The sequence below is a fragment of the Vespula vulgaris genome, chromosome 7 (assembly GCF_905475345.1).
Source record: "Vespula vulgaris chromosome 7, iyVesVulg1.1, whole genome shotgun sequence".
NCBI lineage: Eukaryota > Metazoa > Arthropoda > Insecta > Hymenoptera > Vespidae > Vespula > Vespula vulgaris.
Window position 1 is genome coordinate 3,911,866 of NC_066592.1, and position 14,150 is coordinate 3,926,015.

Consider the following 14,150-nt stretch of genomic DNA (forward strand, 5'->3'; position numbering starts at 1 on the left):
ATACGATCGATCGATTATACGCAATACGATATCTACCGTCTAAACGGACGATGTAAGTTGATGAGAAATTAAATGCAAATTTCTTTTAATAGTAGTAAGAATATACATTATGAAAAATTTGTCGGGTCATACGAAAAACATAGAAAATGTAGATACCGTAGATTGCGAATAATTCGATTTTTTGTGACTATAAAAATGCAAAATCAGATAAGAATTTTACTCGGTTTTGTTTGTTTTTTTCTTTTTCTTTTTTTCTTTCCTTCGTTAATTATACTAAAAGAAGTTTTATTAAAAAAAAAAATTTTAATGAGACTTAGTAAACGATCGCGATTATACTCACGAATTATTTGAAAGCAATGAAGAGTTAAAGAGAAATAACCGGTTTCTATTAAGTATAATGTCCAGTGTATCACATGCACAACTAAAAACTAAAAAAGAAAAAAAACAAGATGTAACAGCTAAAATTATAAAATCCTAAGCTCTCCTTTCAAGATATCCTTTTCGCGTAAACGTTTTAGCACGTGATTTCGCCTCTGCATCTTTTGTTCAAGTTCGCTTTGTGAGGACGATTAAAATACTTTTTTTGTAAAGGGAGGAGAAATATAGAAGGAGGATCTTTCCCATAAAAAGTCTGCTCTCGAGATAGAATAAGGTAATACCAAACCTCTGCTTCTTTCTTTCTCACTTTTTTTCTTTTTTTTCTCATTCTATATGTGTCATATCGTGGGAGTCTGTGAGTCAATCTATACGATGAATTGTAATAATCTAAAAGACAAAAAAGAAGAAGAAGAAAAAGACAAAGAAGAAGGAGGACGTAGTGGAAATGAGAAAGAAGAGAAATAAAATAAAAAAAAATCTACAAAATGTCTGTATGACGTAAAAAAATGTTTTAGGAATTACATCCGTGATAAAAACGTGAATCGTTCGAAAAAGTTAACGCATCCCGGTTGACCGGCATAGGTGGAGATGCCGAAAGACCGAAATTCAAGCGGCTTTGGAGGGCGGGGAGGGGAGAGATACTCAATATCGGCGGATACTATAAGAGAAGAAGGGATATGAAACCATCGCCAGTTATATTGACTTTCTTTTAAGCGACACGTGTATACGCATATTCCACACAGGAGGATACAGAGATTAAAAAGTAAGTACGCGTATAACATGCTTTTATATTATTGAACAGAGAGTAGGTGTAAGCATGGATCTATAGGGTCTCGATTCTTCTCGCCTTACATATGTATACATATATATATATATATATATATATATATATATATATTGTACACATATATATATATATATTGTATGAGCGTTCGTATGTACATATATATATATACATATACATACACACGTTATTACTTCGTCTCGTTGTAATCCTGACACATCTATCTTCGTATAATATATGTATTTTCATGCAACTTTATGTGCATCCTTTGCATTAAAATTTAAATTCGATACATTTCGATATTCTCAGTTTTTTCTCAAAGAAGAAAAGAATAATACGAAACATTAATCGATATCGCAAAGCCGGATGTATATCCCGGATTCTCCTATAAGTGCTTTCGAAACGACGCCGACCAAGGGAGCAATAATTACATGACGTTGGAGAGTCAGCTTTCACGTTCCAGAAAGTGAAAATTTAAGATCTAAATTTACAAGGATGTTACCGGCGGCAAGGTAGCGGCCACCGATATACATATATATGTATATATGGGAGTATAAAAATTATCGGACGATTGCTTTCGGAGACGTAGAGTCTTCTTCTTCTTCGATATGTTTATACCTACACACGTGTGTCCGTTTACATGTGTTTATGTATGTGTATGATTTTTTCTCTTTCCCTTTTCTTTTCTTCTCATATACTCGACGTTTTCTTTCGACGATCTTGAGAAAGCATGTCCGAATTCTCCTCGCAAACGATATTACCTATAACCCACATTTCTGTATCGTACATTTTATCGATACGCGAAATCGCATCGATCGATACACGATGTATTTATGTATGTATATATGTATGTTGTATGTATGTATATACCTATGTATACATATACATAAACACCCGTTTTCGAAAGCCCTCGCTTACTATTCGAGATAATCATTTTTGTGAGATATCATAATCTCGTCAAGAATTGCCATTGCCTAAGCATCTTCCTCGAAAGTTCTCAGATTATTCGCAATCAACGTCTGGATTTTCGTTTGATCTGTCAATTTGCCTAATTTTGACGTAACGCTCGTTTTGAATTGTGAATAAACACTTCTTACTCGAGTATGTTTCATCAAAAGCCTCAGAACTTGTATGCATATATACGACTACGTCGATGACTGAAATATTGGTATATGTATTTGAAAATAGTAGCCTTGACAAATTGACGAGGACCATTTCGATGGAAAAAAAAGTATTAGAAACAGAATTGTTGGTAAAATTCAAAAAATGTGCTCTCTCTCTCTCTCTCTCTCTCTCTATCTATCTATCTCTCTATGTATCTATCTCTATCTATCTATCGATATTTAAGTTAAAGATCCTTGTATTATCCATTGAATGACTAAAACACAATCTCTTCGAAGAATATTTAATGAATACGGGTAGATGATATTTTTAATATTTCTGATATATTAATGTCATTCATTGATAAGTAATCAATGTTAAACCATCAAATCGTTGATTCATTATCTATTCTTTCTTTTTTTTTACCTTTTTTTACGCAACTGACTAAAACGAAACTCGCAAGGTTTCACGTTACCTCGACAGAATGAAGTTATTTTTATCGATTTCTCTGTTATTTGCAATATCTACGAGAGTACCGTGTTCTTGCAAAATATATGCAAAATATAGTTATAGTATTAGTAGGTAGGATGTTTTATTTTTGTATTCATATATGCGTGTATATATATGTATACACGCATAAGCGTGTCTGTTATGTGGGATGGAATTTCTGTCCGCATTCTTTTCTCACATATAGAGGTCAAAACACATTTTACCGTTCGATTTTGCAGCAGCTTTCCTCGAGAAAAAAAAAAGAAAAGAAAAGTAAAAAAATAAATTCACTGACATTTAGACAAATAATACTAATATACACACGAACACAGCACCTATATTACTACCTCCGCATTCTATGTGACACGAATATATCGGAGCAACTCAAAGAAGTTACTCGATTACCAGGACAGACCTTGTTCGTTTTTTAATTGACCTTGTCCATCGAACTCAAATTGAATTCCTCGTGAATCATTGTAAGAGAGATCGATAATTCGGAATTCATCCAATAATATCATCTGGAATTCATCAAGACTGACAAAAAGAAAAAGAAAGAGATGTTTCGGAATGAATGAATGAAAGAAATCGGCAAATTGAAGTCATGCAAAGTCAGATAGCGTCCGCGTCCTTAAAGGCCGAAGGTAAATCAACGCTTCTTCGTAACTGTAATCTCTAGAAAGAAAGAAGAAGAAAAAAAGAAGAAGTTCCATAGCGGTGTACAAAAGTTGCGTCAAGCGTGCATGAGAATTCATCCTGTCAAAAACATCTAGACGAAATGACGCATACAAAATCGACCGCCTTGAAAAGCAGTGAAAGTGAGTCTAACTAACAACGTGCTTCGTATTACGGAGTGACATCCCACAGAGTAAAAGAGGCGTAAAAACAAAAAAAAAAGAAAATATCAAGAAGACGAAGTAGAAGGGAAAAAATCTAGCGTGCATATATACATGCATATATATATATATATATATATATATATATATATATATACGTATGTGCGTACTTACATACATAAACTTAAAAATATTTCAAAGTCAAAGGATAAGAGTCCCGCGTGTCAAGATTTTATTACTTTCTTTCTCGGATTTCACTTTTGGTTTTAATTTTGTTGATTAAATTTCTCATCAAGTTTTACGAGAAAAAGGAGATACATTTACTTACTAATTAATTCTCTTACGTAGAAAGGAGAGTCTTCTCGTTGTTATTTGACACAGATTTCGGTAATCAAGCGAATGTTAAATATTCGACGATTAATTACAGATGTAAATACATTGATGAAAAAGGTCTCGTTACAGTTAGTCGATAAGAAAGCAATGAACAAATCAAAAGTATTAAAATAATAAATTCAATAATATTTAAAGCGCGTGCAAGAGGACTAGAATTTTTATTAAACGAATAAGACTGCGGAGAATATCGATACAAAGTGTCTACAATCCCTATCTAACGATATCTAGTTGTAACACGACAAATATTTCATCGGAATAAAATTAAAATAAAAATCTTCATCTTCGACGAGAGAGTGGCGGGACAAGTTTCTCCAAATCTAAAAGACCTTTTCTCCTTGTTATAAAATTATTCTTATTTGATATATGTATCTTTGATTTTCGATTTTTTTTTTTTATTCTTAACTTCATTTCAATAAAAATCTGATTATTACTAATGCATTTATGTTTTTATTATAAGCATGAGATATATATATATATGATGATATATATATACAATCATCAATTATAATTTATTCGGATTAACATGTATACATCTCTAATAGTTTTCCGCGCCTTTTAATCAGATTTGTCTCTATAGTCCGATCTAGCTCTTCATTTGCCTCTATCATCATTTAGCTTTGTAACTTTTACCTACAATTCTGTTCCATCTTTATTCGAACTATTTTCCAATCATTAATAAATATTTTATCGGGTTGTTTTTTCAATAATTTTAAATGTAACATTCCTAGTAAAATTTCTAATTCTTATAAACATTAAAAATCGTAATATACGCCAATATTATTATGTTTGAAATAAATTTGTAAATATTTCATTAACAAAAGATTTTTTGATTTATTAATTAAAAAATATTTCTCTAATTCTTTTGGAATTATTTCTTTGACTTGTAATAATATTAGCCGTATATTAATAAATTTTTAAAACTGTTAAAAGGTGCTCAAAATGAGAACACCATTATGGATACTTCTGATTGCATTAATATTAAATGCATGTACAAATGGGCTTCCTTACAACCAAATTCCAGAATATTACACACCACGTGAGTATCATTAAACATAATTTAATTTTCTTAAACAGAATTTGTATTATATTACAAAAACTAAATATACGTGTACATAATTGATTATATAAATTTATTCTTTATTTACTAATTTTATATTGTATTATTATTTTAAAAATTATTTTAACGTGTAGCAATAATAATCATTGTTATAACAACAATAAGTAAAAACTGCATTTTTACTAATAAAACAAACATAATTGTAAATACTACTTATTAATAACAATTAATTAAATCTTTATTTTTATTAATAGAACAATCGTCTTGGTATAATAATAAACAAGATCAACAACAAGATAATAGTTTTTCTAATACTTCGCCACACGTTTTGCAAGAACAACAAGTCGGTGAATTTGGTACAGGTTGGAATCAATTAAACCCTCGTAAGTATTATCGATAAATAAATATAATGTATAATTAATTGTATTTTATATATATATATTTTATTGTTAATGTAATATAACTCAATGAAAAATAATTCATTATATGAATATCTAAACAATACGTTTATTATAGCACTTTATATCAGTCAATCCGATTTATATTCTGGTTCAATATCTCAAAATACAGACGCATCAGATTTTATTACATTTTCTCAATCAAACTTAAAGCAAGAAGAAATAATCGATGATGGATTAAGTGTGTCTTGTAATGGAGATAATAAAATTTGCGTAGATAAAGATCTTTGCATAGATGGATACGTTAATTTCGTACAAAAAGAATTAATTCGTGATAAGCAGCAGGTAATAAATTTATATCTTTTATATTAGAATATTAATTGTAACAATAGAAATTACATAAAATTCAATAATCGTTTATTAAATCAGTTGAACATAAATGAAATAATTTTTTTGTATTTATCTACTTTGACCTTTCAATTATAATCTTTTTTTGTTTTCTAATGTTTAGATTCAACAATGCAATCTCAAATATAACGTATGTTGTATTGTAAAAGATTATTTCGAACAATCATCATCTGATGTTGGTGACACAAGTATTCCTTTCTTAGAACAAAGTGATTATCTTGATGTCAGTCCCATAACCAATAGTCAAGGACATATTCATCCAGAACAAGTAGATCAACAAAATCTTTTGATCGATTTAAATCCATCTCAGGATGTAGAATCAACAATAGAAAATGGTGTTAAACAGATTGCAATTCAACAACAAGTTACTGATTTTAATAAAGCTACAGATATAGGCTCAGGTACTGCAGTACCTCCAGGATCATCAATAAGTTCTAGCACTAATTTAGATAATGTATTTACTAAAGGTAATTTTATTTCAGTATAAATATTTAATCCGTATTATTAAAAATTTTCTAATTTTTTATGAAAATGGTATTTATTAATCAATTGTTTAGCTCAAGGTAGTGATATAGCTTCTACTAAAGTACAGTCATCATCAGATTTACCAAATTCAAGATTTACTGATTTCCAAGTACCATTACAATTAGGATGTGCAGCAGCTTTACTTTGCGTAGAAGAACAATTTTGTACTAAAGAAGGAGTAATTAGCACACAGCCTATCACATTTACAGAAAAAGATATTCTACAGCGTGTTCCATTAAGTGTAAGTTGTAAATTTTAATTATTAATTATATTTATTTATTTAATTATTAATGAACTCGATATATATCAAATAGTATATAGTAGTGTTCTTAACAAACATACATTGATGAATAGATATGAATTCCTAAATATATTATATATGTATAAATATATGATTTTTTAATGCAATTACTAAAATTAGACATTTTAATAATTTAATAATTTACATTTCTTTCTCTCTCTCTCTCTCTCTCTCTCTCACTTTTATCTCAAATCTATAGAGTTGTAAAAATTCTGAGAATGGGATTATTGGAAAATGCTGTCGTGATCCGAATTATGTAGATCCATGGCCGACGGGTAATTTACCAGCAAATTATTCTGGTGGTTTTGATGAACAAGGATTTCCAACATTTTTAAATATAGCAAAAGTACGGCCACCAAAGAAGCAAACTAGTGCTACAAAAACAGCATCAACTATTAAGCCTTCAGTGAAACCACCTACACTTACCAATGAATCAATTCTCACTATTAAATCATCTATTCCAACATTACCCACGTTACCAAATGAAAATAATTACGAAGTTTCTGATTCTTCTATTCATATACCTAAACAAGTCACTGGACCATTATATCCTCCACAAAATCCATTGATACTAAATGAAACACCTTCTATTGTACCAAGACCATTTACAAATAATATTTATAATACTGCATCCAGCAAACAAAATTCTGTATTGGTGCCATCTCAGCAAATACAAAATGAATGTGGAGTACGAAATAGTGTATGTATTATATATTGCGAATAACTTATAATATTAATTGCATTCATGAAAAAATTGTATATGTATTTAGTACATTTTAATATTTTTGATAAGGTTTTACATACAGAAAAATTAGATAAGCCTGTAACGTCTTTTGGTGAAATTCCATGGCAAGCAATGATATTGTCAAATAAACATCGCAGTATATTATGTTCTGGAGTAATAATAACACCAAGCATTGTTGTAACAACAGCTTATTGTGTAAATGGGTAAAATACTTTTTTTTTTTAATTATATGCAACATGAACCTAATACAAAATTAGTTTATATTAGTTATAAATTAGTTATATATAGTTTACGTACAACAATTATATACATATTAGCTTTTTTTTTCAGAATTACACCACAAGAAGTTTCAGTAAAATCTGGAGAATGGAAATTAGGATATGAACTTGAACATGAAGAACCACTTCCATTCGAAATAACAAATGTATCATCTATTGTTACCCATCCAAATTATGTGCTGGGATCTTCTGTGAATGATATTGCAGTTCTCTACTTAGAACATGCTATAGCAAAAAACACACATGTAAATCCATTGTGTCTGCCAAATTCAATTGAAACTCAAACATTAAATAAATGCATTGTAACAGGATGGGGTCAAGCAATAATTAAAGGTAAGATATACTTGTGTGTGTGTATCACACACACGCGCACACACACACACACACACACACATGTACATACATACGTACATATATAAAATAATTTAAATTAAATATCTAAGAAAAAATTTTATATATATTTAGTACATGCACTTGGTGCTGTTATGAATAGTCTTGATGTTGACATTTTATCACCTGATGTATGTATGCAACATGCATCTGGACAAAAATATAATATAAATATAGAATATGGAACTTTATGTGTAAAATCACATAATATAAATCATAATATGTGCCAAACTGAAATTGGTGGACCATTAGCTTGTCAAAGAGAAAACGGAATCTATGAACTTGCTGGACTTTATAGTCAAGATAATGGTTGCTCTTCCACCAATCAAGTAAATAGAAAATTTCTTTTTTTATTTATAATTAAGTGCATTAGATTATTAATTAATTTATTCATAATTCTTTCCTTTCTGTAGATTGCAATTTTTACACCTATTGATAATGATTGGTTAAAAAAAATGATATATTATAAAGAAAAAAATATATCTTCTCCAACATTTAATATAAAAGACGACTCATATGACTATAGGAAAAGTAATCTTCCATCTGAAATAAATCAATATTTACCACCAATCTAGCAAGAAGGTATACAATTATAATATAGTACACAATAAAGTTTTGAAAGAACTTTTATTAACTTCAAATATTTTTGAAAGAACATATTCAATAGAGTAGTTTATTCAATCTGCCCGGTGTAGGGATGTAAATAAAAATTCAAACTTTTAAAGGAAATATTGTGAAATATTAATTTAAAAAAAAATCTATATGTATTCGTTTTTTTTTTAGAATAAATTCTTCTCAGTATTTTCTGATACAAATATATGATTTTTATAATAAATCAATTCTTGTATGCTCTCTATAATATCAGAAGTAGCTCGATGCTTAGATGTTTTTGGAGGAATAGAATTATAAATTTGTGGATTCCATCTTCTGTAAAATATATATGTATATAAAGTTATGAATAAAATATATATAAAATAGATTATTTTAAATATCTATTTTACATTATATATGTTATCTTTATACTACTTTATATTTATTAATATCACAAACCTTGCTAGTTCTTTAATGGTACTAACATCTATAATTCTATAATGTAAATAATCATTAACTAATGGCATGTATTTGTTTAAAAACAAGCGATCCATGTAAACAGAGTTACCAGCTAAAGGGCATTTACCTCTTGGAATATATTTCTTTAAAAATGTTAATAAAGTTTGTTCAGCATCTTTTAAAGAAATTTTACTATTACGAACATCTTCAATTAATTTTGTCTAAAACAATAAAGAAAATATATGATTAACCATATTATATATATATATATATATATATATATATTATAAAAACTTACTTTTTTATGATGTTCTTTACACCAATCATTCATATTATCTAAAATAGAATCTGATTGATTTATTACAATATTCAAAGGCTCATTTATGATTTTTAAATCACTATCAGTAATTACACAACTGATTTCTAAGATGTGACATATTTCTATGTCTAATCCTGTCATCTGAAAAATTGAAAAAAACGAAAGGTGGTTATAAAATTAGATACATCAATATATTATGCAATAACTTATATGTAAGATATTTAGATTATATACCTCCATATCTATCCAAACTATTTGATTATCTTTACTGTTATTACACATCATACGTTGCAATGAAACTATAATAAACAATAAATAATATTTATTATAATACTAATAAATAAGGTATTTCTATAAGATATTAAACATTAAATAAACAAAATTATTAACAACAATATGTTATAAAACATTTGATAAAACAAATGATACCTATAATTATAAGAAGTCTTGGTTTAAAAATATAGAAAAATTTATTTAATTGTTTCTTTTTTTAAATGATATTTATGATTTTGTTATATTTTTATATTTGTTTATATTTATAATTCACTTTAATATAGATAATATAATTTGATTCACCATTATAAGTAATATAAGATGGTTTCCAATTTAAATATGTTTTTAATAATTTAATACTCTGAAGAAACATTTATTTATTTATTTATTTTAGCTTGTTGTATGTGAAATATTAACTTAAAAAATGTTACACACGTTTTATATTTCACCGATGAATAATGATGAATAGATGATACATATATATTCTAAAAATTAATAAGAATTGCACCATTGCTCCATCTGATCTTGAAAGTATAAAGTTAAAAGATAGAGCCAATTTGTACGTCAAAATCGTCGAGAGTCACAAAATATCTTTACATTGATAAATCTAGAATAATTTATAAATTGTATCTTATAAATATTATGAATGTTTGGTTTGTTTTATAAAGTTATTAAATAGGTTAATGTTAAATAGATATATATATATTAATGTTTCGATGCACTTAAAGGTTATGTTATTATACACATATTTTTAATATTTAGTGTTGTATAAATTGCTATTGATACAAAAAAATAAGAATTATACAATGTCTTTATACGATGATTTTGATAAACATCGAACTTCTGAAAAAGTTGCCGGGTGGTCGTCCGGTATAAAATTGTTACAATCGCAACTTCAATTAAAAAAAGCTGCTACTACACAGGTAAATTTAGAAAAGAATCAAATGCAAGATCAATTAAAACATTAATTATATTATTATATCTTTAGCCAAAACGTGAACAGTATAGAAAAGCTACTGCTGTATTAGCACCAGTTATAGATTTGAAATCAAAGACTAGAGATATCGAGAAAGATGATGATGGTTTACATAATAATCCACTTACAACAAATAATACAGGAAGTATTGGAATTGGTAGTGAATTTGACTGGAATGTTATAAATGAATATGATCCTATGTGGCCTAATGAATATGAAAAAGTAGTCAAAGAGTTACGTGATATTCGAGATAGAGAACATGATCAAGAAACTGAAATGCGTAAAAGAAGACGTGATAATACACGTTTTGAAGATACTCAAGTAATAAATAAATTGTGCGAAGTAATAAATAAATCTAATATTGTATACCATTTTAACCGTCCATTTATTATTTTAGGCAACAGGAAATAATACTTTAGTACCTCCGGAAAGAGACGAAGAACGTACTCCAACATCTAGAGGCATAGCTGGTGGTGCTGCTATAGCACCTCCTCCATCATTACAAGAGTGTTCTGATCTACCAGCATCATCTCCATCACCAAGACAGCCTTCTAATTTAGGTTATGCTACATCATCTGTTGCCGCCAAGATTATGGCTAAATATGGTTTTAAAGAAGGACAAGGGTTAGGTAAAAAAGAACAAGGCATGTCTGTAGCATTACAAGTAGAGAAGACGAGTAAACGAGGTGGCAGAATTGTTGGAGAAAGAGAACAGCTTATGCCACCACCACCTCCAGTTTCAATGTCTCCGCCACCTCTACAACAGCAGACATCACAACCACAACCTTTGCAAGAAGAACCAAGTATTACAGAAATCATGAAATCACCAAGCAAAGTAATTCAGTGTATTTATATATATATATATTTTTTTAATTTATTTCACTTTATTTTTAACAAAAAAAATGATTTTATTTTAGGTTGTACTATTACGTAATATGGTTGGACCAGGAGAAGTAGATGATGATCTAGAGCCAGAAGTGAAAGATGAATGTAATACAAAATATGGTGATGTAGCACGTGTAATTATTCATGAAGTTATTGAAGCAACTCCAGAGGATGCAGTTCGTATTTTTGTAGAATTTAAAAGAATAGAAAGTGCTATTAAGGCTGTCGTTGATTTAAATGGACGATTCTTTGGGGGTAGACAAGTTAAAGCAGGTTTTTATTCTAGTGAAAAATTAGACAGTTTGCAATTAATGGATTAATGATAAAAATATTGAATATAGAAATTATACTAATATATACCATATTAACTCTTTCTTGTCGAACTGAACGTACTTCGCTTGTACGAACGAAAATAATTACGACTAACGGTATAATCATGCCTACAATTATTACGACGGGAAGGAGTTAATATCTAGTTGAGTCCTATTTGTTTAATTGCTTTTGTTTACATATTTTGAAGAAAAAAAAAATATAAAAATCATAAAAATGAATTTCAATATATATATGATATATATACGATATATATATATTACAAAAAAACGTTTGATTTTTTTTAGTAAAACAGTAAGACTCGGTATATACTTCATTATTTTAACTTTTAAAATTAATTCTTATTAGATTGTAAGACTTGTTTTCATTCCTGCATTGAATATTCTGCATATAGTTTTTCTGATAACAATTTTTTATTATACTTTGTCAAAGTAAAGTACAGCATAAAAAAGAAAAGTGCAATGTACAAATTATTTATTGAACTTTTCTTATATTAAATATTTAACAACTTCTGCATACTTTTGTATAAATAGTATACATAATTTTTACATAAACTTCTTAAGATACTTCTTATCTATAATTTAAAAGTATCATATTCAGTCTTAGTATAATTATGAAAATAGTAAAAACATTTCATTTAATTGATTTAATTTGATGTAGTTAAGTGCCTCAGAGAATTAAAATACTGGTTCACTTATTTTATAAATGCATTATATGTATATTTTATTTTATAAGCATAATAAATAATATATTATTAAAAAAAGTACTAGGAAATAGCTAATTAAATTAATCTTTCTTAAAATTAATTAGCTCATCCACTGCTTTACTTAACTGAGTGCTAAATGCTGTGAAACTAAATGTTGCAAGAAACCGTTCTCTGCCAGCTTTTCCAAATGTTTCTACAAGCGATGGTTCTTTTATTAATATTTTAATTTTTTCAGCAAATTCTTTGCTAGAACCATTAACTAAATATCCAGTAACTTTGTCAATAACTGATTCCATTGGACCACCAGAATTATGAGCAATTACAGGTTTTCCAATATACATAGCTTCTAATGGAACTATACCAAAATGTTCATTGTGTGGTGTGTATATCAAAATATCACAGTGTTTTAAAAGAGAAACTTTATAAATATCAGAAGGAGAACGTAAGAAAATTACTTTATCTGTAACATGTAATTCATCAGAAAGTCCTATTAATTCCAAGTAATGTTCAACATTTTCTTCAACTCGTTTATCGTATCCACCAGCCATAATTAAATATAATCGTTTATATTCTTGTTCTGTTAAAGAATTTTTTAAGTAGGCAAGTGTTTCTATTGCAAGAGATAAATTTTTTTTTCTCTCATATCTATTTATAGATAAGAGTATAATGCTATCATCTGGCAATTTTTTATCCAATACTCTCTCTAATAATATTATTCTTGTTTTATCAAAGAAGTCTGTATTAATGGAAGGATATAGAACTTCTGGTTCAATACATAATTTTTTAAACGTGGATTTAAATACATTACGAGTATATATACTATTAACAAAAATTTTATGAGCCATCCCAGTCGTAATTTCTTCTAAATAATTAAGAGGAACACGATATAAAGCTTTACAACAACCTCCAGGCATAGAAAGTAACTGATCTGGATGATGACAATAAAATACAACATGGGGAATACATAGTCGAAGAATAGGAATACATACTGAAACTAAATCACAAAATACTAATTCTGGACGGTTTTTTAAAAATATTATATAAGTTGCAGCATATACCTAGAAAAATATAATATATACATATATATATATATATACATATTTGTATTCATATTTATATTTATAATTACAAGATAGATATTTTTTTGAACTTACCATTCTAATATAAGCACATAATGCAAAAAACTTGCCTAGAATATGTCTTGGTAGCCAATTACCAACAACTGTAACGGGAATTGTACCATCTTTTGTTTCAAGAAAACAGTGATCCGGATCATGATGAGTTGTCACGAAAGATACGTCATGACCATTTTTCTTTAAAGCTAAAGCAGCATCAACGACTAATCTTTCGGCTCCACCAATTCCAAGATCTGGATGCAAAAATATTATACGAGTCATTTTATAATATTTTTAAACGACAATCCCACGCTTTGTCATAAAAAAATTGCCTTGTTTCCACTTATCTCTTTTCTAATTTCTAATTTCTGACTATAGTGCTAGTTCAAGAGTATATTTAAGTATATTTAAGAAAA

At 28.2% G+C, this 14,150-nt stretch overlaps 4 protein-coding genes across 8 annotated transcripts; 2 read left to right on the plus strand and 2 right to left on the minus strand.

Moving 5' to 3' along the window:
* Positions 1–1,036: 1,036 nt before the first annotated feature.
* LOC127065344 (uncharacterized) lies at positions 1,037–9,059 on the plus strand. Of its 2 annotated transcripts, XM_050997528.1 has the most exons (12): positions 1,037–1,141; positions 4,909–5,014; positions 5,290–5,418; positions 5,552–5,778; positions 5,945–6,308; positions 6,399–6,607; positions 6,867–7,367; positions 7,461–7,615; positions 7,743–8,023; positions 8,156–8,409; positions 8,494–8,662; positions 8,864–9,059. In XM_050997528.1, the coding sequence occupies exons 2-11, from the start codon at positions 4,918–4,920 to the stop codon at positions 8,653–8,655; spliced, it is 2,379 nt and encodes a 792-aa protein (XP_050853485.1). In that variant the 5' UTR covers positions 1,037–1,141; positions 4,909–4,917; the 3' UTR covers positions 8,656–8,662; positions 8,864–9,059. The 2 variants fall into 2 exon arrangements, with proteins under 2 accessions (XP_050853485.1, XP_050853486.1); XM_050997529.1 differs by lacking the exon at positions 8,864–9,059 and having other exon boundaries at positions 5,606–5,778.
* LOC127065349 (oligoribonuclease, mitochondrial) lies at positions 8,724–10,182 on the minus strand. Of its 4 annotated transcripts, none has more exons than XM_050997537.1 (5): positions 10,158–10,182; positions 9,684–9,748; positions 9,429–9,590; positions 9,131–9,351; positions 8,724–9,007 (listed from the first exon to the last, which is right to left on the minus strand). In XM_050997537.1, the coding sequence occupies exons 2-5, from the start codon at positions 9,732–9,734 to the stop codon at positions 8,860–8,862; spliced, it is 582 nt and encodes a 193-aa protein (XP_050853494.1). In that variant the 5' UTR covers positions 9,735–9,748; positions 10,158–10,182; the 3' UTR covers positions 8,724–8,859. The 4 variants fall into 4 exon arrangements, with proteins under 4 accessions (XP_050853494.1, XP_050853492.1, XP_050853493.1 ...); XM_050997535.1 differs by having other exon boundaries at positions 10,026–10,171; XM_050997536.1 differs by lacking the exon at positions 10,158–10,182 and adding an exon at positions 9,879–10,149.
* A 63-nt stretch (positions 10,183–10,245) lies between these two features.
* LOC127065346 (splicing factor 45) lies at positions 10,246–12,335 on the plus strand. The gene is made up of 4 exons (XM_050997531.1): positions 10,246–10,645; positions 10,711–11,019; positions 11,096–11,533; positions 11,616–12,335. Exons 1-4 carry the CDS (start codon positions 10,529–10,531, stop codon positions 11,901–11,903), a joined length of 1,152 nt encoding a protein of 383 aa, XP_050853488.1. The 5' UTR covers positions 10,246–10,528; the 3' UTR covers positions 11,904–12,335.
* Positions 12,336–12,527: 192 nt separating this feature from the next.
* On the minus strand, positions 12,528–14,028 carry LOC127065345 (alpha-1,3/1,6-mannosyltransferase ALG2). Its single transcript, XM_050997530.1, has 2 exons — positions 13,774–14,028; positions 12,528–13,677 (listed from the first exon to the last, which is right to left on the minus strand). Exons 1-2 carry the CDS (start codon positions 14,014–14,016, stop codon positions 12,700–12,702), a joined length of 1,221 nt encoding a protein of 406 aa, XP_050853487.1. The 5' UTR covers positions 14,017–14,028; the 3' UTR covers positions 12,528–12,699.
* Between the last annotated feature and the right edge of the window lie 122 nt (positions 14,029–14,150).